This window comes from Ursus americanus, chromosome 3 (assembly GCF_024610735.1).
Source record: "Ursus americanus isolate L20-20 chromosome 3, mUrsAme1.1.p, whole genome shotgun sequence".
NCBI lineage: Eukaryota > Metazoa > Chordata > Mammalia > Carnivora > Ursidae > Ursus > Ursus americanus.
Window position 1 is genome coordinate 88916272 of NC_142129.1, and position 23186 is coordinate 88939457.

The 23186-nt window shown below is 39.3% G+C and overlaps 1 protein-coding gene across 2 annotated transcripts in view; it reads right to left on the reverse strand.

Annotated features, from left to right (window-relative positions):
* The window catches only part of VPS41 (VPS41 subunit of HOPS complex), a 168635-nt gene that overhangs the window by 86423 nt on the left and 59026 nt on the right, over positions 1-23186 (reverse strand). For both annotated transcript variants that reach the window (XM_045793496.2, XM_087861201.1), the window contains exons 5-7: positions 13548-13622; positions 5847-5909; positions 2635-2700 (exon numbers count right to left, since the gene is read on the reverse strand). In XM_045793496.2, the coding sequence (XP_045649452.1) occupies positions 2635-2700; positions 5847-5909; positions 13548-13622 (204 nt within the window). The remainder of the gene's footprint in view (positions 1-2634; positions 2701-5846; positions 5910-13547; positions 13623-23186) is intronic.

Consider the following 23186-nt stretch of genomic DNA (forward strand, 5'->3'; position numbering starts at 1 on the left):
CCAATATACCGAGCCCTTTATATAACACATTAGCCCTTAGTGTGTGTGTGTTTTCTTTTAAATTATTTTAATCCAGAAATTCTAACTTAATATTACTTTTTAGGAATTTTTCACCAGATGACCTGAATTGTTTTTATTTTACTTTCATCTTATAAACACATAATTAAAGATCTTTTTGTGCTTGAGAAGAAATGTCTGCAGGTGCATTTCTGGAGAACTGAATAGGAAAAAAGGAGAAATCAGAATGTTCTCATAGACCAATGAACGTAGAACAAACTGTCAAGTAGTCGATGATAACCAAAGAGATGAACCAAACCCCTGATGTTCTTGTCTGTTCAGCACTTGGGAAATTCTACTTACTACACTGCCTATCACAATGTTCATCTTTGTATAAATTCCAATGCTTCCCATATTAGCTCACCCACACTTGAAGACTAGACTACTCGGTTGTCTGCACAATGCTCACGAATCTACTCAACGAGCTCTGGCCCAAACAGCCACATTCACACTAGCCTTCCTACAGACGTCTATAAATGATATTAAATGCTACGGAGAAGATGAAGAATACGTAATTGACACAGTTCACCCAGGCATCCTGCAGGTAGACAAGACATCCATGTAGTAATACTACTGTGGCAAACTTGATAAGACTCTAGGTATCCCCACAGTATAAAAGCAATTACTACACATCAAGAGTAACCGCATTATTAGGAATACAAATTAACACAGAAAAATTCCACCTTCAGAGTCTGGGTCCTACCACTTAGACATCACCAGTCATATTATCTCTATGTTCTTCATACCAATACCTTCAAGAAGGAGGGGACAACTGTAAAATTTCTAACTCCTAAAATTGGAAACTGGAACACTGAACTGCATCCTATACTAGGAAAATATTTAAACCAAAGTGATTTATCAATTTTCAGTATATGAGGGATTATTGTTAAGAAGGCAACTTAGGGTGCCTGGGTGGCTCAGTCAGTTAAGAATCTTCCTTTGGCTCAGGTTATGTCCCAGGGTCCTGGGTTCGAGCCCCAGGACAGGCTCCCTGCTCAGGGAGGAGTCTGCTTCTCCCTCTCCCTCTGCTGCTCCCCCTGCTCATGCTCTCTAATAAATAAAATCTTAAAAAAAGAAAAGGCAACGGAAGCAGATTGTCCCGCCCCCGTCAAGCCTTCAGAGGACCACAGCCCCAGCCAAGATACAGACTGGAGCCTAGGGACAGACTCTGAGGCAGTGCTACAGAAGCAAACCACTCCGTAATTTCTGAACTAAGATAGTAAAGTGTGTTGTTTTAAGCCACTTAAAAATACAAACACACAAAAAAACACTCAGCATTCTTTATCTCTGCTCAGTTTTAAATAAAAATGCAGGGATTTAAATTATAGCTGAATGAATTTATGCTGTAGCTCACCTAAAATTTCTTAACTAGAAAAGCATTTAATAAATAAATACTTTAATAAGAGGAATTTTAAAGCTACTCTTTCCTGAGGTCAACAAAGACAAGATAGTTATTTTTTTTCAGGAGTGAATCAGCTGCAGATCTAAGCTAGAGAATGTTAGATTAAATCTATAATTCCCACTGACTGACCCCACAGACATGTTTATGTAAGGCTGACGAGGCTACAGCCTAAGGATAACCATGAGCTGGGCAGCAGGAGGGAAGAAGCTGGCTGGCTCCCAACCAGAAATCAGAGCTGGTGCAGTGTTGGCTTCATGCTGTGGAACGGAATCGGGACCTACAGGACCCGCAATGAGCTACCGTTACAATGAGCTAAAACCAGTGCTTGAGAAATACTAGGTAATGACCAGCATGCTTTCCTGCCCAATCAGTCTATGAGGCAGCAAACCAAAGGAAAACAACAGATAACTACCCTAACACATTCAAAAGCCATTTGGCAGCTGAGCCTCAAGGTAGCCATTCCACAGGTATACACTGCTACAGAAATAACCACAGACCATCTCATTTTCAACGAGCTCTAAACTGGATAGGAAGTAATATTCAGCATTCCGGTACACTGACAGCATTTTTGTTATAAAAATGGTTTAAAAAATTGTTATAAAAATGGTTAATAAAAGTAGAAAAAAATTAACTCGACTTATTCCATAAGCAGAAAGATTCTTTAATTTTAGAATTTACTATATCGATACATAAACATGTAAATGTACAAAAGGATTACGTTCCTCTCTTATTTTTTAAAATAGCACTAAGATAATGAAATATGCCAGAAACGGGTCAGTGAAAAATGGCCATAATTGTTCTAAAACTCTATCAAGGCCTGCAGGAGACTTCCACAACAAGAGGTAAAAACATGAGTTTAATTGCTCTTTTGTTATTTTTAAATGCTACTTTTTTGTTTGTGGAAGGGACATTTCAAAGCACTAGATGGCATTTCAGGGACTGCTCTCTGTTTTTCTTGCTCTGTATCTACTTCAAAGGAATATCAGTGAGAAGCACTGAGGTCCTAGCTTTCCCAAGAGATGCCGGTCTTACAATTTCATCACATTGATCTTTCTCAAAATTTCTCCTAATGAATAGTCAGACATTAAAAATATTATGGATAAATTAAAAACCAAACAGAATCTCCATCCCTCCCACCCCAAGACGTCATGTAATGGCAGTCACAAAGCGTTTACCTTCTTCCCTCCAGTCACAAACTGCTTGCAGCTGGATCTCACGAAATGCGGGTGCACGGCAATGATCTACAAGGGAACAAGGACCCATCACTGGTTTAGGAGTCACAGTTAAAGCCCAGAATGAAAATCCCTTATATATGACAGGCAGCATAATCAAAAAATTATCCTGATATCTAGGTAAGAAGTCATCTATTCAGGTAATAGTTTGCAACTGAGGACATCTGAGTTTTGCTCTGGTGTGAAAAGATTTCTTCTGTGAAGCCGGGTCAAAGCTAAAAGATGAGAGTGAATTAGTTCTAGTTTCTGGCTGAGTGAGGACCCTCCGAATGGGCATCCCCTCTTTAGGGTCAATGGAGGCAACAAGATGTCACAAATGTTTGTAAGTGAGTCCGATTCACAGAAGAAACCCAGAGAAAGAACCCAACGATCTCCTTGTCCAGGATGCCTTCCAATGATGTATGGGCACCAAGTGGACAGATGGAGCAATGTGGCCTCAAATGCATCTGGATAGTTACACCAAGGCTCCATCACAGCTGACCATGCAGGACCTTCCCTTTGCCCTGCAGCCCAAGTTCCCCTCCCCCCAGATGTCACTGGCTTTCTACTCAGCCAATCTCCTCTCAGCCCCTTTCAGGGCTTTCACCACAGGCTGCTCTACCCTCAGCACTGTCTACTTCATTTGCCCTGACTTCTTCTGAAGATCTGGGGGCTCCCTTCAGTGCAAGCCCATCCCCACGGCTCCCCTTTCATGGTTGTGAGCCTGTGAGCCTGCATATACTCTGCCTCCTTGTCTTTTTTAGCCCCAAACCCATGTAATCACTGACTAATACATCTTGGTTTTTTCTAACCGAACATGTACTTCTGGGCATTAAAAAATAAATTCACACAACTGTACTTTCATAAACCTTCAACCAGATACATTTTATATTCTTATTAATTAACTAATACCAATTTCCGTCCTCCAGTGGAATTGATTCCACCTCCCACACTGTCATTTTTTAGGGCTTTAAGCATATGACGCCTCCTTTCTCCAACCACTCCTGCCTCCCAGGCTAGCCCTTCTTCCCTCCAACACTGTCCTGATCCACCCTGGATACCAATCGAATCATTTACACACTCTTAAAATTTCTCATCAGAGTCCTTTTACCTCCCTTAGAATGCATAACTCTAGAGAGCAACTGCTAATTGATATCCCCATGGATATCCCCTATGCTCCTTAACCACATTACTTTATCCTTTTCTTCTCTTCAGCTGTAAGAAAACTAGGCCATCAGGGTCACTGCCCTGAACAACTGCTCCTGCACGGCCCACGTGGGCAATACGTGCGCTCGGTCTCACTGGCAGAGGCAGTAGGACTCTTTTTCAAGGTTATTCTCCCTCCCTACATGGCTGATTCCATTCCCTGGTGCTGCCCAGCTAAGCATTCCCTGCCCTTTATCTGCAATCCTTCCCCCCTCTGCTGATATTTTTCTTGCCATCAACCAAAACATGACGGCCAGAAATGGTCCCTGGACACAGCCCTGCTCTCCAGATGATCTCTCTTCATCACCAAATTCTACGAAAAAAAGAGTCTACACTGGTTGTTTCTACTTCTTCATCTCCAATTTATTTCTTGATATATGTGAGTCTTGAAACTGTCCTCATTAAGGTCGCCATAATGACTTCATAATTACTGGGTAAATGCCCTGTGTCAGGCCTCACCATGTCACCTCTACACTGCTGTCCACTCCTTCCTTATGGAAACCCTCACTCCTCTGGCTTGCCTGACACCACTCTTCTGGAGATCCCTTGCTATTCCCTACCACCCCCCTCCACCCCATACACACACTGCCTGAATCTGTACGTTGGAATGTTCCAGAATTTCACCATCAGTCTTCTCTGCCCACTCTTTAACTTTTAACTGGATGATATATTTAACAATGATTTCATCTGACTCAACTGTGGTTATCAACTTTGTGTTTTTAGGGCCAATCTCTACCCGGAGCTCCACATTCATGTTTCCGAAACCTCCACACCGTTTCCACCAGATGTACTAGTTATCTGAACTCAAGAAAACTAGCAACGTCCTGACTCAAAACATCCCTTCCTGCAACTGATGGCCTCACCACATACCACTACCAGAACCAGAACCAGCTTCTCCCTCCTTCCTAACCCCACCCACCCATCACAATGGCTTGCAGCCAAGTCTACCTCCTACCGGCTTTCTACATTCCCGTCTTCAACCCTCCTTGAATACTCCTGACACTCCGGTGACTGAGGTCCTGGGATGCCCTGCCTCGAGGACAGCATTAGCCTTCTAAATTGCCTTCGGCCTGCAATCCCTCTCCTGCTTAAATCACTCTCCAGGCTGGCAGAGTTGCCTTTCCAAAACACACATCAGATCCTATCTCTCCTTTACCTGTTGATCAATAAGTGTTTGAATAAACAAGTGAAAACAATGAATGACCTCTCCCTTGAACAACTCTAATTTTCACTTTAACGACCATAACTGTTATCTAAGACCACTCCCCCTGACGAGTGGCTATCAGCCCTCCAATCTATACTGCATAGAGTCCCCATATTCATTTTCCTTAAGCTTAGCTCAGTTTATGTCACTTCTCTGCTCTTACACATTCAATACTTTCTCCTTATCTACCACATGGAGTCCAAATTCCTTAGCCTGAAAATAAACAGCCCCAATCTGCCTGTGCGGCTCTCCTGCCAAGTCAGTGCTTTATGCGCCCTCTAAACTAGACTATTTTTGCCACTTCCTGAACACAACTTGAACTTTCTGGCCTCTCCATTTACATTATATTGTTCTTCCACATGGAAAGCCAGTTTCCCTGTCTGCCCTGTCCATTTATTAAAGCCCACCCAAATACCACACCCCCCATGAAGCAATCACTAACACGGACAGCTACAAGTAACTTCTCTCGGCTTTGGACTCCTTACTACTGTTTGTACCTCTTTGGGTCTTTCATCACAGACTGTGTGTAGGTATCATCTCACACACTACAACAAAAGATTCCCGGGGACAGACTGATATCACAGTCATATAACAACACACATCCTGTGCTCTTTTACACCATCGAATGGTGTTTGGCACTTCCAAAGTGTTGAAGAGGTGCTTACTGATGAAATTAATGCAACACTGGTAGTGCTCAAAGTACTGTAATCCTTATTACCTTCGTTGAGAAAACCCTTAGAAAAAGTAAAACTTACTGAATACTTACTTTAATGGGACAGTCAAAAGTCTCATGAAATTCTTCTCCAGAATACAGTCCAAACACCTGCACCTGAAAAGTAAAATGGATCCTGTCAGTTCACCATGACAGCAACAAAGAAAGCTGCTGACTCAGTGAGAATACATACTATTGATTAAAAAAAGTAGAATATTTAATATCTAAGGCCCCTGTGATCTCTATTAACTATCCAATGAAAGCAATTCTATCAGGGTGAGAGTACGCCGCTGCAATTAAGCTTTTATAAGCATCTCATGGATAGAGTTCCCTTTATTCACCACAAATTTGCTTTACTAAGTGGATGCCAGCTTTTAAGAATGAAATAGATATGAATAGGTTATTAATATTCTTTTATGAACTTCTCACAGCCTGGCCCTAAAGGAATTTTTTCCTTTCCTTGAAGGAAAAAGGTGTTTTTTTTTTGACTCATGTATACATAAATCAACCATGCAGATCAATGTGGCAAGAGACGAGGTGAACTGCACTTCATTTATAATCTTATGCTGAAATCTACTGAGAGCGTATAAATGTTAAGTTTCTACTTACCACTGCCTCCCTTAAAATTGTTCCAGGCTACTTTATCCATACTTAATGTCTGAGTGGTTTACTTAAAAACTGAACAATAGACATTTTGCAGAGGGTATGAATCATAAATTTACAGCTTGATAAATTTTTATGACCTAAACATACCCCTACAGACACCATCCAGATCAAGAACTAGAACCCAAGAAGCGCCTCTGTGTTTCTTCGTATTCAGTGACGCCCTGACAAATTCACCACGTCTCTGAAGTCCAGCACCATAGATGAACTGTGCTGGTGTCTGAATTTTGTATGAATAGGGTCATAAACTATTTCACTGGCTTCTTTCTCTCAACATCTTCCTTATATGATATTTCCAAACTGCTATGTACAGCAGTAGCTGGTTCTTTGCGATTGCTGTATAGTATTTCAATGTATGAATATACCACAACTCACATATCCACCTTTTATCATTTGGGTTGTTTCCAGATTAGGGCTATTATAAATAATGCTGCCATGAACGCTCTTTACAAATCTTTTGGTGCACTTAGGTACATATTTGTGAAGGGTACGTAAGTAGGAATGGAATTGTTGTCCTACGTTTATGCATCTGTTCACATTTAATAAACAGCCAAACCATTTCACAAAGTGGTTTTGATCAATTTACACTCTTACCAGCAGAGCTTAAGATTCCAGGAGCTCTCAGACACTTGGAGCTAACTATTAGGGGCACTTAGAATTACTTCCCAACACTTGGGATACACGCACTCTTTTTCTAGTCTCTAGAAGAGGGATATTATTTCTTCTTGAGAATTCACCAGTGAAGCCATCTAGGGCGGGGTCTATGTGAGAAAGTATTTAATTACAAATTCAAATTTTTAAGTAGTTACAAAACTATTCAGACTTTTGATTTCTTGTTTTCATCTTAGTAAGTCGTGAGTGGCTCATTTTTGCGAGTTCGAAGAGGAAAATTTACTCGTGATATAATTTTTGGAGACAAACTCATTCATAAAGAGGTAAAATCATGAGGACACCCATTTTGTGCTACTGTTTTCATATCCTGTGCCAGGTATGTTTTCTGAGTTCCAACAACAGCACATGGTACAATGTAACAGAGAGGGTTGTGATTTACCCTGAGGTGGTCTCTTACAAGGCATTCTTGACGTGATAAATGCATGCATGCCCTACTACCACCTTGCTTCTCATTGTTTGGAGGGAATCATCATTACTGCACAGTTAAGGTCCCTGGATACTAATGGCCAGACCCCACCCTAGACAGACTAAACAGTTCCGGTGGGATGGAATGCTATTTTAATTTATTTAAATTATTTATTTAAATTTATTTAAACCTTAATTTATTTAATTATAAATATTTAAATATTTAATTCTATGTAGCTAGCACTGAAAATCCTGCCCTGCCTCATATAGTCCTTATACCAACACTGCTAGGTATGATAGCAAACACCATTATGCCTGCTTACCAGGTAATACTGCAGAATAATCAATGACTTGGCCAAGGCCATAAAAAGCAAGAAGAATGCTCTAAACCCTACTCTCTACACGCTAACATTATATGAGACAGCTTAAAATATGGAAAGAAATCTTTCTACAGAAACTGTATGAAAAGTGGAACCAGAAAAAAAACAAACCTGCAAAAGCCCCAAATATTTACCAAACTAAAGGGAAGGTGAATGTCAGATCTGATTTAGGCAACTTTGTGACCAAAGCTGAAACTAAAGGAAGCAGACCATTCATTCCAATGGATACAGGAGGTTACAGGAGGGTAATGGTGATTTTAAGAACAAAAGTTAGGTGATTTTTATGGTGGGGAAAAGTATATGAAATGTAAATAAATGATATATGAGCCCGCTGAAAAAGACTGAGGCATCAGTAAACATAAGATAAATATTAGGCCTGTGATTCTAATGGTGAAATTAAATTATGAATTACCAGGGACAAGTGCCCGTTTAAAAATTATGAACCCACATTAAAAAAAATTATGAACCCATATTGGAGATATAACAGTAGAATAAGGAGGAATCAACAGAAAAGCAACAGACTAGAATTCTGGGTCAGTCCCTACTGTTATGTTTAACTGAATAACCTCTTCCTCAAATATTCCTCTTTTCTCCTTCAATATGGAAAACACTGTAACTTCCACAAGGCAAATCTCATAAACTTGATCAGTACAAGTAGGGTGATTTGTAAAACCGTTGATGTTTTGGTTCATTTCACTAATGTGACAGGCCAAACGAGTTGGTCACAAGTTATACTTTCATTGCTAATAAAATCCAAACAGTTTTTATCTATTTCTTCTCTCTCCCTATTTATTTTGCCATTTCTATCAGTGAATACCATACTCCTCTGTGAAAGGAATCTGTTGAATGTCTGCCTAGAGACTCTGCCTTTAAGGAAGACCTCATCCCACATAAGAACCTGTAATTAAAGGCTAAAATAGAGGGGGTCCTTTTGAAATGGTATCCTCTAACAACCTCCCGCAACTAGTCACAATAATACCTAATGAAGAAAAAGAGAAAATTCAGAGCTGTTGGCCTTCCAGTCAATCCACTGGAGTCCTGGAGGATTTCTCCTTAACTCCAGACCCGCAGGGCCATGTGAGGGCCATAGAAGGCATGTGATATGTGCTTTACTGCTTGAAGTAAAGAAAACCTACCCTCATGGAACAGTAAAGAAGGTATATATTCTTCTCCACTCGAGCACGGAGTTCTACATATTTGCCAACCCAAAAAGCGGGCGACACAGCCCATCCGATGGAGAGGAACCATGAGTGAGATGGCCAGAGGGTCAGACAACCTCCCAGGCCGTACCTCCCTCTCAAACTCCAGCTTCCAAATAGCAATGGGTCGAGTAGGAACAGGGATGAACACGGGAGCTGCCATTCCATTTAGGGTGGGAACTGAAGAGATTCACACAGAGGAGACTGGTTTTCATTTTCTCCACCCATAAAAAGTGTCAGAGACCCGGAAGAGGTAACAGCAGAGGCTCCCATGTCACCAGGGGGAGCTGCTGTAACTGATGACCTCTGGTCAGAGGAAATCAAACTCATTAACGGGGCCCCTGTGTGGAGCAAAGAAGGTGATTCCACAACACCCAAAATGGTAACAGGCAGGGCCAAGAGCAATCAGACACAGAATCTGTTTGCTAACCCAGATTCAGAAAGAGCTCTTCTCCTTGTTCTGGAATGGATAAACAAGCAACAAAAAACGCATACAAGCTCTATAAAAATGATATTGCAGAACATAATTCTGATGACTTGGAGGGAGAAAAAGCATGCTTTTAAAAATGTTTACTAGTAACCAGAAAAGAAAGAAGACTGGAACACTGTTCAGTGACTTCACTAAGAAGAAAAGACCTCTGTGAGTCTAGAGCAATTACTACATGTTTCTTCTGTACCTCACACTATTCCAAACAATTTACAAATATTAATTCATTTATTTCTAATAATCAATGAGGCAGGTACTATCATTATCCCTAATTTATAGAGGAGGAAACAGACTGAGGGACAGAGAGGTAGGAATAACGTATCTGACATCACACAGCTAAAATGTGGCAGCACAATTCCATTCCGAACCTTTAGACTACACTGCCTGGCACTCTAACATACAAGAGGGGCACCTGGGTGGCTCAGTCGGTTAGCGTCTGCCTTTGGCTCAGGTCATGATCCCAGGGTCCTGGGATCGAGTCCTGCATTGGGCTCCCTGATCAGCGGGAGGAGTCTGCTTCTTCCTCTGCCTCACTCCCCCAAGCCTGCTTCTCCCTCACCCTCTCTCTGCCAATCCTTCTGCTTGTGCTTGCTCTCGCACTCTCTGTCAAATAAATGAACAAAATCTAAAAAAAAAAAAAAAAAAAAGACATACAAGAAGTTGTCATTTTTTTTAAATTAAATATGTATCTGGCTGATATGAAAACAGAGCTGGGAGCAACAGAAAGACTTCAGAAAAATTAAAAATCCAAGATGGAATAAAACTCTATTCCATAAGGCAAAATTGACATTGAAATAAAAGCAAATCAGCAAAAGGAACAAACAAGAAACTCCCTGACGACAGAGAAATGAGGAGGAGAAAAACAATGAGAAACAAAAGCACATACATGTGTGTGCCTGTGTGCATGTCACACACATGGTATGACCAGTTGTCCTTACAAAATACATATTTTCAAAAGGAGAAGAGTGAATGGTGCTTATCCATTCATCTGCTTCCCTTGAAAAGTTTAGGTACAATAATGCAGCAGGGGGGGAAAGGCTAGTCCGCAATGGGTTACGAAGTGAAAGGTTAGCAGTAAAAACAGTTAACATAAACCCAGAGGGCTCGCCATACACCCCCCCCCCCGCACCTGGAAACGTTCCCAGGCAGGCCCCCCCAGCGTGCCCACTGCCCAGCGGAGGAAGTAGAGGCACCGGAGGCCCAGCCATGCGGCCAGCCTAACACAGGGGAGCAGAACTCCCGCCCAGGCAGGCGGAATACAGAGCCAGCGCTTAGCCTCTGCACCGTAACTGCCTCCAGCCTAAGTATTATTGGGTTTCTTTGAAGAAATGAAAATAAATGGAACTGAAGCAATAATCAAAATCAGAACTGAAGTAAACTTTCCTGAAATGAAAACAATACTTCAGGATATGGATCAAAAGGACTTAACTGTGTTCCAGACAAAATTAATGAAAATAGACCCAAACAAGACATAACTTAGCAAACCGAACTACAAGGGCCGTATATTGTTGTTTTATTGTTGTTATTATTATTAGTCTAAGCTCCAAGGCAGGACAAAAAAAAAAATTAAAAAGGTTTTGTGAAAGAACAAAAGTATGCTAGCCTCAGACACGTCCACAAAAATAAAGGTCAGACAAAAGGGAGCAACATCTCCAAAATTTTAAGAGAAAATATCTCCACCCTGAACTCCACACTAAATTGATTCTGTTTATGTATGAAGGTGACATATTTTATCTAGGGGGTCTTAATACACTACAGAAAGAAAAATCACAACAGCCATTTAAAGATGCATTAGATCTAGATATCTGGAGTTTATCTTTGTAATAATCTTTATGTTTTTATCATTACTAACCACTTCGCCAGATCATTCTATACCAGCTACTCAATTTTCCCAATACTGCTAGCTTATATAAATTATGTGCACCAAAATATTTATTTTCACTTCTATCAATGCTAATAAAACATATGTGAAAGCTATTTTTATTTTTTTGTAGTAGACTTTATTAAGAAAGCTTTGTGTAATTACTTTATTTTTCTTTCAGTAAAAGTATTTATTATTTTTTTATATAATAATATTTTTTAATTATATTATGTTAGTCACCATACAGTACATCCCTGGTTTTTGATGCGAAGTTAGATGATTCATCAGTTGCGTATAACACCCAGTGCACCATGCAATACGTGCCCTCCTTACTACCCATCACCAGTCTATCCCATTCCCCCCCTCCCCTCTGAAGCCCTCAGTTTGTTTCTCAGAGTCCATAGTCTCTCATGCTTCATTCCCCCTTCTGATTACCCCCCCTTTCTTTATCCCTTTCTTCTCCTACCGATCTTCCTAGTTCTTATGTTCCATAGATGAGAGAAACCATATGATAACTGTCTTTCTCTGCTTGACTTATTTCACTTAGATTAAATGTATCACGGTCTACACCAAAATACAGCAGTTAAAAATCTGCCTAAATTGGAAAACATGTATTTGCCAAGAAATGTACTAGGTGATATCTAAGGGTCACTATCCACTAGACCCAGTTAAAATATCCCACTTTGCCACATCAAATAATAATTATTCAACATTTAAAGCTTTGGAAATTCCTCGATGAAGTATTTCAGTAAAAATTCTTCTCCAATTTGAAAAATGAATATTCTCTTTCAACAATTTAGTTCAACTAAATCGGTTGTCAGCCCAGAAGGAATTTCTTATCTTTAAGAAAACAAAATAAAGATAACCTTCTTTTACAAATTCATAAATACAAACAGGTTTCAATTGTTTGGATAATTCTGAATTTCCATACGTACCAACTCCCTGCTCACCTCTCTGACGGTCTGGTTCACCTCAGAATTTTAGAAAGTACTGTAAAATTTGACAGTGATTTTTGGAAAGCACAGTGTTCCAATTACCATTTCAAAAGACCTTTTGGACAACATTAAGCTTAGATATATAAAATACATTCTTGTGTGTCAAAAGGACTTCATTTTTCTTTTGTGCATACATTAAATGGGTATAAATCTTTTACATGGAGTACATTGTTTTTCATTTACTCATCTTAATGACCCATTGAATTTAGGTCATGTAAAAATACAAAATTAGATTAGGAAATGTGCTCTATTCAGTTAGGAATACATAAGGTTATGTAATGATCCTTAATGCACTTTCTTCTCAAATTGTTATTTTAGAAAAGTAGCTTAAATACACTGTGCATTAGAATTTTATCATTGCAAACCAACATTAGAAAAGACTTCCATCGACTGAAAAACAAAAAAGACATTCTTATAAGTGGAAAATCAATCACCACAACCACTAAATGTCACAGCTCGACATCAGCAAGAAGTACTGATAATTGTTAGTTATACACCACACAAATGATCTATGTCCTCGCGTGAGGAAGTGGGTGCCAGGTTTTTAGAAAACTGTACATATATTGATTTTACATTTATTTAATGTGGCCATTGTAAGACACTTTATTCTTCTGATAAATATGATTGCTTATCAAAAGATTCTATAATTCAAGAGAAACATTCATAACTTGTGCGAAAATGAAAACCACCGGCCCACAGAAATCATGCCCACAAAATCCAATTTTGTGGATTTATGGCAGAAAGGCATTAAACTACTGTCTTGCAGGAACTGCAGACTAGTCACTGAAGTATAAGTGGCACGGCAGTAATGATTAAGGTGACACGTCCCCCTGCCACAGCTGTTAATCAGCTTAATACTAGTTACATTATTGACATTCTTGTAATTACTTTTCCTAAGGCACATTTGTGCGACATATATTTTACTTTAATTATGAGCAATTGGAAGCAAGTCCAATACCCAAAAAGAATAATCAAGGTTCTCCTAAAGCAGGTATACAGCAAGTAGAGAGCGTTTTCCAGCCCCTGGAGTTGGCGACCATCCTAGGCCTCAGAGCCACACAGTGTTTCCCATGTGCCCACGTCATTGCCATACCTTGCCATCCTCTGAACACACGCCCATGTGCTCTCCACTCTCGTCCAGGCTAATCTGATTTATCTTCACGGGACTCTATTCAAACAAGCAAACAAACATGTAAAACTTCAGGAAAATTTATACATTCCCAAACAAATGCCTTGGCTCTTTGTAATATTTAAGTGAGACAAACTGTTAGTTTAGATGTGTTGAGTCTAAGACATATTCAGTTTCTGCAAATGAAAAGGTAAAGTACAGCTTTACTCTCACATATGTAACAAACCCGGAAACCTAAGATTTCCCGAAATTACGTATGGCACGTTGTTTCAAGTCCCAGCTAAAATGCTATTTTTGTTACAGGTTATATGCCTTTTTATTTATTCTGTTTGCTCCCTATTCCTAAAATTCCTTCCCAACCAAGTCCATTAAAAGAACATAACAGACGCCAAAAAAAAAAAAAAAAAAAAAAAAAAAAATCATGATGTAAAGAAAAATTTTCACTGTTTTAGTTTGGTACGTTCTTCTCTCACAAATCACTAAATCAACTTTGTATTTACATTTTATGCTTAGTACTTTCTGGGGAGAAATCCACAGGGTCTAGCTGATATCCACTAATTTGTTATCCCTCTTCTTTTGAGTAATCTCAAATTCTTAAAATCTGTCAAGACTGAAATCAGGCATTCTACTTTGGATATATTTTCCCAAGCATAAATACACAATGGGACTTTTACTATTTTTCACAACTTTCTTGTTTTCTATGTAGCCATCTGTTTACTTACTAAAACATTCATATAGGCGGATTTTCCAATAGAAGTCAAAACTGGTAAATGTTGACGACATTAAAAAATGGCAAGCTTTTTTTCCTCCTTAAATAATGGCAGTTTCCTGCTATTTTACAAAAACGTGATAGAACAAACTCAGCATGGAAAGAAAAGCCCTCATCGGTTAGGACAGGAGTCTGCAAATTAGTTTTTTAAAGTATCTAACCTCAAGATAATTTGGCTTGTTGATAAGAATAAATGGAAAAATACAAAACGGAATGTTCCTTTCTCAGTGGAAAGTATCTCAGAGCTAGTAAGCAAAGGTTAGGGCAGACCAAGACTCCCAGACCTCGGAAGGCTACCCACTGAGTGACGTTGTCGAGAGAAATTCCTCAGTCGCAGGATGAAACAGCTGGCCCCAGAGCCCTTCCTCATGCTGATCACCACACAAGCAACATTCATTCCTGAAATGCAGTCTATGAAAAGCAACCTATCTCCTCAAAAGTTCCTAGGATGTTGAGGTGCCTGGGTGGCTCAACTGGTTTAAGTGCCTGCCTTCAGCTCAGGTCATGATCCCAGGGTCCTGGGATCCAGCCCGGCGTCTGGCTCCCTGCTCAGTGGGGAGTCTGCTTCTCCCTCTCCCTCTGCGCCCACTCGTGCTCTCTCAAATAAATAAGTAAAATTTTAAAAGGTTTCTAGAATGTTAAAAGAGGAAAGGACCGCGTAGATAGATATTTGATCCCTTTTACTGGGGAATAAACCAAACACAACAGAGAAAGAGCTAGGGATCCGACCCAGAGAGCAGGGGACAGGCATCCTGCACAGGGAGTGTTGTGATGGATGGCAAGGAATATGCAAAACAAAATACAAGCTGAACTGGGAGAGCAGTGAGGCTAGCATGTCTGGACTCCTGGCTGAGAAGCCCGACTGCTCAGCTCCCATAGTCTTCTTTGGATAAATGCTTTCCTGAGTATCCTCTGGGACCAGTTTCCTCACGCTCATCATTTTGCTCATCAAACAACATTTTAACACCCATTTACTCTTGGCAAACATAAACCCCACATACCCGAGTGCAACTTAACTGGCATTTGGTTATACTCTAACTCAAACTGCATTTTAATAGGGGCATGTAGCCTAGCGATGCTGAGCTTTCCTGTCCTGTCCAATACGGTAGCATCGGAATGTGACTATTTATATGGAATCAAAACTACACAAAATCAAAGGGTGCCAAGTGCTCAACCACCACATGTGACCAGCAGCTACTGAGTGTATCACCACATGAATCAGAACATTTTCCTCACTGCACAAAGTTCTACCGTTCCAGGCCTACAAAACTGAGCCCCGCCGCTGAATGCAGTCCTTCTTTACGAGGCCCTTCTTTACAACAACATACAGTAAGAAGTGCATTTCCTTCCCATATACATGTCACAATTTATGTGATTTTTTCTTGGACTCTGGGACTGTGCCAGTCCTCTCCAGGTCATACTGCATCATTTCCAAAGAGCCGGCAGACACCGGAGCTGGTCCTCACCGTCTTAGGGGGAAGCAAGCACCACCTCACGAAGAGGAGGAGGAGGCCTCAAGAGTCTCTGAGAGCTGTCTGGAACCGTAGTCCTTCTTGGTTGCTAGGTAAACTTCTCATGACAACGTCTCCCTTCCCCAGTAGAAGCTGTTACCACCACATCAGCAATGTGACAGGGAAAAGCAGATCTACAAGGTTTAAGAAACCTCCTTCCCTCACATCTCTGTAACAGAATTTTTCTTTACTTTTTTTCCTGCCAAAGATCAATATTCATTGATTGATTTCCCTGACTACTAATAAACATAAGTATTTTTCTTAAGTCTGCTGGCCAATTAATTTGCTCAAGCAGCTGAGCTTGTTCACAGACATCTCTTACTCATTCTTCTACCGAAGTATTTGTTGTTTTCTTGTCAATTTCCTTTTTATTTTTAGGGTATGACGTCTTGGTACAATACCTCACCCAGACATTGCATGTGGTCTTTTTTTTTTTTTTTAATTGCAAGATGGCTAGTGCTTTATTTCTAATGTGTAAGTCTTTAATACTTTTGGGACTCATTTTTTTCCCCAAATGGACATCCAGTTGGGGTAGCCCCATTTATTAAATAATCCATCCTTCTTCTGAAGAGAACTGTTTGTCATATAATAAACATTCACGTATATTCAGATAACCTTCTGCATTTTCAATTGTGGCCTCTTTGTCAATTCATCAGTGACTTACTTATAATATACACAGCATGTTCCGTTATCTGGTAAAAGGCAAAACCGAGCCATAGTTCTCCACACTTTCCTCGGCTTTTCTCCGAAATGAAAGACAAAATGACCCTCATGTTGCTAAACACAGTGGTCAGTGTTCAAGCCTAACTTAAACTAATAGGAGGATGTAAAACTGCTGATAATTCACTCTCCTCGTTGCTTCCAGGACACCATACTTGTCTGCTTTTCCTTCTAAATTTCCGTCTTCCCTCTTGGGTCTCTGGCCGGATTCTCCCAATCTCCCGATTTCTGTATTTCATGGTTCAGTCCTTGCTGCTCTTCTCTCTGACGTCTATGTTCGCTTCTTTCGTCATTTTCTTCCAAGCCATGAACTGACTCGTAAATTTTCTCTCTAGACTGGGCCTCTCCCTCTTTCAGACCAATATATAAAACTGCCTATTTTACAGATATACTTGGATGCCTACCAGGCATGTCAACTAAAGCATATCCCAACCCAAGATCCTGATGCCCCCTTATGAAAGGGCCCTGCTTAATGTTTCCCTCATCCCAGTTAAGGATGACTACATTCTTCTGGCTGCTCAGGGCAAAAAACCTTGCAGCCATTCCTGACTTCTGTTTTTCTTTCACACTCTACCGTGCACGTGTCAGCAATTCTTATCGTCTCGTAAACCAAATTTATCCAGACTTTGACCACTTTCACCAGCCCTAGAGCTGCCATCCAAGCCACCATCATTCTGGCCTGGATCATCCTAATATTCTCTTCTTAACCAGTGGATCTGCTTCTGCAGTCACCCTCCCAAAAGTCTGTTCAAAAAACCAGCAGAAAGATACCGTTAACAGGCTGATCAGATAATGTCATTCCTTTAAAATCCTCCAATCGCCTCCCATCTCAGGATAAAACCCGAAGTTTTTACTATGACCTCAAGAGTCCTCAACAGTTTGGTTCCAGCCCTCCTGCCAACTTCTCCCCTCATCTACGCTCGGCCTTGTTCCCTCTCCTCCACCACGATGACCTTCCTGCTGTCTTCCTGCCTTAGAGCCTTTGCACCTGTTTGCCCAGAATGTGTTACTGCCAAATCTTCACTGGTAGTCACCTTCTCGGGAATGTTCTCTGGCCACTGATCTGAAATTTCAACGTTCAACCAAACATCACAACTCCTTCACTGCTTTATTTTTCCCTGTAGCACTTATCACTACCTACCTTACTATGTGTTTTACTTACTTATCTTATTCATGGTCAAACTCACTACAATATTAAATTCATGAGAGACAGTTCAGAGAATAAAAAATTCCAATCACACACAAATTCTTCCAGAGAACAGAATAGAAAGCGTATGTTTCCCAAATCATTTTAGCAAGCCAGCATAACCTTATAATAACAAAGCTCAACAAGGATATTATGAGAAACAAAAAGTACAAGTGAATCTCAGTCATGGACGTAAATGGAAACATCCTAAAGAAAATATTAATAAAGTCAGCATATATAGAAAACCCAAGTTTATTCCAGAAATACTAAGGCGGTATAACATAGGGAAAAGAATTAATATAATTCTCTACATTAAGAAAATAAATGAGGAATATCCAAAGATCATCTCAATAGATGCAGAAAGTGATCAAACTCGTGGTAAAAACTCTTGGCATGGTGGGATGAAAAAGTCTTCATTCTCACTTAATGGTGGAATGCTAAAAAGCTTTCCCTTTGATATCTCTACAACATTGACTCTTCTAATCCGTAAAGCTGGAGCATTACTCCATTTATTAGACCTTCTTTAATGTCTCCAAATAAAATTTGATACTTTTCCCCTTAGAGGTCTTGCACTTTATTTTATCCTGGGAGTGGCAATGCCTGTAAGTACCCTTTTCTCCTTCCTGGTATGTATAATAGGATTCCATTTACACAACACAAAAAATAGGCAAAATTCTATGACAGTGAACAGGGGGCACACAGAGAGGGCAGAAAATGAAAAAGAAAAGCTAAGCATTTTCAATTATAAAGGTCAGTGCAGTGGAGTCCCTTTAAGGGAACTGCGAGTGGAGGGGGATTTCACACCATCCGTTCTCAACTGAATTCTAGTTACATGACGGTTGGCAGATAACTACTATTTCACTGCATATTTTATGTGGTTTGGAAAGTTGTATTTCACAATAAAAATAAACACTAAAAATTTAAAATAAAATTAAGAAGAACTTGCCCATGAAAATCTCTGGGGTCAATACCTTCAGTGGCTTATTTCTTATATCATGTTTTTTTCCCCCATGACTGTCAAGCAACTCAAATGTTCTCATTCTGTTCTGGTCATCTTGATTTTCCCAGAAAATACTGCATTTCATAGTCTTAGAAATGAAAATGTTTTTACTTTACTTTTTCTTCTTTTAATACTTTAATAATACTAATGATATTACTACTACTACAGCTGAGTTAACATTTCCTAGAGGCTTATTGGGCATGGGGTTCTAAGAGCTTTATACATGTACCATTTATTCCTCACCGCAATTCTAGGAAGCAGGTACTATTATTTTTCCTATTTCACATTTGCAAATATGAAAATGTCATTTTTAATGTTTTCTTCTATTTTATTAATTTCTACTTATTGTATATTAATTTCCCTTTTTGTCTTAGAACAATTTTGTTGACCTTAATGTAACTTCCTGACATTAATATAGTGCACATTAGTCACTGCCCACGTGTTAGCCATAAAATAATCAAATGTCTGGCATTTGCCTTTGAGTATGCCAACTGGCCATAAATTAGAGGCCAAAAAATTACGTGTGGTTGCAGTAATCATTTCCTCTTTGAAAAAAGCAACATTTTATTTTGTTTTGTTTCATTTCTAAGGATGGTGACAGTATTATTTGGTTCTTTATCTAGTTATTAATAAAATTCTAGTGTAACTACAATTGTGGCCAGAAATGTGGTTTATATAATATTTTTTTAAAAATTGATTGCTCTTTGAAACCTAAGATATTCTTTCAAACTAACACATATTCTCTGGTTCAGAATAAACATATTTTTAACATTATTTGTATTATCTAATTTCTATATACCTTTACTTTTTTCTTCTTTATCTATCAAAGACTGATAGAAACAGGTTTCAAGAACTTCCCATTACAACTGCAGCTTTGTCCATTTCTCCCTGAATTTCAAATAAATTTTAGTCTAGATATAAGATGCCCTATAATTGGACACATCAAAGGTATGAAAAAGTTTCCTTTTACCTCTAAATGTAATCAATATAACATATGGTCTGCTGGCTAAGGCTCTTTTACCTTAAACTCTAACTTTTTCTCACATTTTTATTGCCAACATGCTTCATATTTATTTCAAATATGAAAGCTGAAGCTATTTTTCTTTTAGGAACAATATTTTGTACTTTTTACTTTTATTTTTGTATTTTGTACTTTTTAGAATTATGTTTCTCCATTCCATTACTACTTTTTTGCTGTATTACTCAAATTCTTTTGTTTATCTAGGTACAATTTAAAGGCTGTTCATTCTGTTTGTATCCTATGAGTGATTATCTTTAAATTTTTATAAATCATACTTGAATTATGTCTCACTCCAAATCAATGCAACCATACACACGGACTCAATTAGAAGATAAGGTATTTAGCACATGTTGATTTACTACCGCCTTCCTTTCCCTGTTTTAATGTGGAAATACAAATATTTTATATTTCATAAGTCACATCAAATAGAACTGCAGAGAAAATCTAGTTAATACATCAGTAAAAATTACAACCTTAAACTGTAAGTTCTAAGCGTGACTCAATCTAGAGGAAGAAACTGTTCAGCTACTGGGATGCCCATAATTTAAAAACTGACTCATGAGAGGTCAGTTAAAGATTAGGAATATTTACCTCTTGTCATGTACATTGCAAAAACTTTACAGCTTATTGTACACTTTAAATTCTTCTTTAGTTTTTGCAAATATCTGGACTTTTTACTCATGTAAATCAAACCAAGTAAACAGTCAACTCCCAAAAGAAAGAGTACAAATTATAGGTAAATAAAAATGAGTCAACCTTCATAATAAATACATATAAATACAAGATTGGCAAAGATTGTTTAAATACGTAGTTTTGTTATGTTAGTCACCATAACATAATAAAAAATTTAAAAAATTTTTTCTAGGAGCAAAATAAATAAATAAATATCTAGTTTTGGCAAAAAAGCCCCAAAACAGACATTCCTCGTACCCTATTGGTGGAAATTCAAATTTGGAGAAACTGTCCTAAGGATCATTTGGCAATGTGTATCAATAATCTTTAAAATATGTATTGTCTGGGGTACCTAGATGGCACAGTCGGTTAAGTGTTGGACTTCTGATTTTGGCTCAGGTAGTGATCTCAGTGATCTCAGGCAATGATCTTGTTCTCGAGACTGGCCCTGCCTTAGGCTCCACACTCAGTGTGGAGTCTGCTTAAGATTCTCTCTCTCTCTCCCTCTGCCCCCTCCTACTACTCCCCCCCCTTCCCCCAGTGCTCTCACTCTAAGACAAATAAATAAATCTTTTTAAAAATATATGTATTGCCTATTTTACACAAGAACAGTAAGAGGGGTGCCCAGGGGCTCAGTCAGTTAAGCGCCTGCCTTCGGCTCAGGTCATAATCTCCAGATCCTGGGACCATCGGGCCCTGGGATCAATGGGCCCTGCACTGAGCTGACTGATCAGCCAGGAGTCTGCTTCTCCGCTCTGCCTCTCCCTCCCATCCCCCCCACTCGTGTTCTCTCTCTGTAATAAATAAATAAAATCTTTAAAATAACAAACAAAAACAAAAAACAAAAGAAAGACCATTTTGCAAAGATGCTTTCCACAGCAGGTTTCTTTTGTAAGACACTAAGAAATAGAAATTATCTAAATTTCTAAAAGCAAGGAATATAAATGGTGAAAATTAAAAGAAAAAAAATTAAGTTTAAAAAATGTAATATGTAATCAAGAATCTGACTTTGGGGTGCCTGGGTGGCTCAGTTGATTGAGTGTCCAACTCTTGATTTTGGCTCAGGTCATGGTCTCGGGGTCATGGGATCAAGCCCTGAGTCAGGCTCCATGCTCTTTGGGAAGTCTGCCTGAGATTCTTTCTCTCCCCTTCTGCCCCTCCCCCTGCACACATGTGTGTGCACTCTCCCACCCTCTCTCTCAAATAAATAAATCTTTTTTAAAAAAATTAAGAATCTGACTTTATCCAAGAGAAGTCAGGTCTTTGCCCTTGGTTTCTGGGAGATAATCTATCCTGATAGGAATGTCTTTGTTAAAGGCAAAAGACCTCAGAGTCTTTCAGTGGGCCATGCCAGAAAGACTAACCCCGTGGTTGCAGGTCAGGGCTTTGAGTCACAAGACATCAACCAACCTGGAAGTTGAATTCAACCATGTGGACAAACCATCAACCAATCATGCCCACATAACAGATCCCCAGTAAAAATCCTGAACACCAATGGGAGCTTCCCTGGTTCTCACACATTTATGTCAGGGGGTAACATGTCCATGAGGACAATGGAATCTTGCATCCCAGGGTCTGCCCTATGCGTCTCTTCCTTTAGCTGATTTTGACTGTGTCTTTTCCTTGTAATCAACTGTAATTGTTAGTATAATAACTTCCAGTGAGTTCTATGAGGCCTCTAACAATTATCAGTTGTGAAAGTGCACCTGGGAACTTCCCAGATCTTATAGTTGGTGCTGGTATTAGAAGTCTTCAGCAAACTCACTCTGGAAGACTGTGCCCTTAACTCTCACAATTTGGCTAGCTCTGAGTAAACAACACCCAGTGTTTATAAATACAACTGTATTTACAGGTATTTGTACGTAAGATATGTGACTGGAAGTAGATACTCTAAAATATTAGCACTGGTTTTATTTGGGTGCTGAGATACTGTTAGTGTTTAGACTGTCCCTTTCTACGTTTTGTTAATTTTCTATGACATATATTTATCTTGTTTGTAATCCAAAGATAAATATTTTTAAATGATTATGTAGTCAGTTCTTTAATTTAAAACCAGAACGACAGCAAAATATATCTTGATTGTTAAAGCCATTGCTCTGGGAACCTGCGGCACTCATTTTTACCTAAAGTGACAACTGAGTCTCATCACTATGCACATCGGTTTCTATTACTAGTTCTGTAATATTTGATAAAGAACAAATAAATAACAGGATTTCAGCATTATAGCTGTCAACGGCACAAGTAGCAGGTCTGGCATCTATAATCATTCCTCACAGAAATGCCTTACGCATTTCTGCTATTTCTGCATACCTGAAATAAACGGGAAAAAGAGAAAGGGTACAGGAGGGAAACTGGAGGGCAGGAGTCCGTCTTTCTTCAATATGGAGTTTCCTAATTGCCTGTTTCACACATAGAATTTAGGGGTGTGTCTGCAAAGCTGGGATACTGGAGTAGATGTAAACAAGAAAAGAGACCCGAGGAAAAAAAGACCCAAGAAAAATGGCCTCAGCTGTATTTTCCATTAGCTACAATTTTATTCCTAATGGAGACATGTTTGGAATTCTGGACAATATAAGTGAGTTTGCTCAAAAATCAATAATGTCAAGCTGACACTATAGAACATACAAAAATGTTTCCTTAATGGAACAAAAAAAGAGGCCTGAGTAAGCAGGAGGGGTGAGGACTGGCCCATACCTTCTAAGCCCGAGTCCACTACAGGTGGTC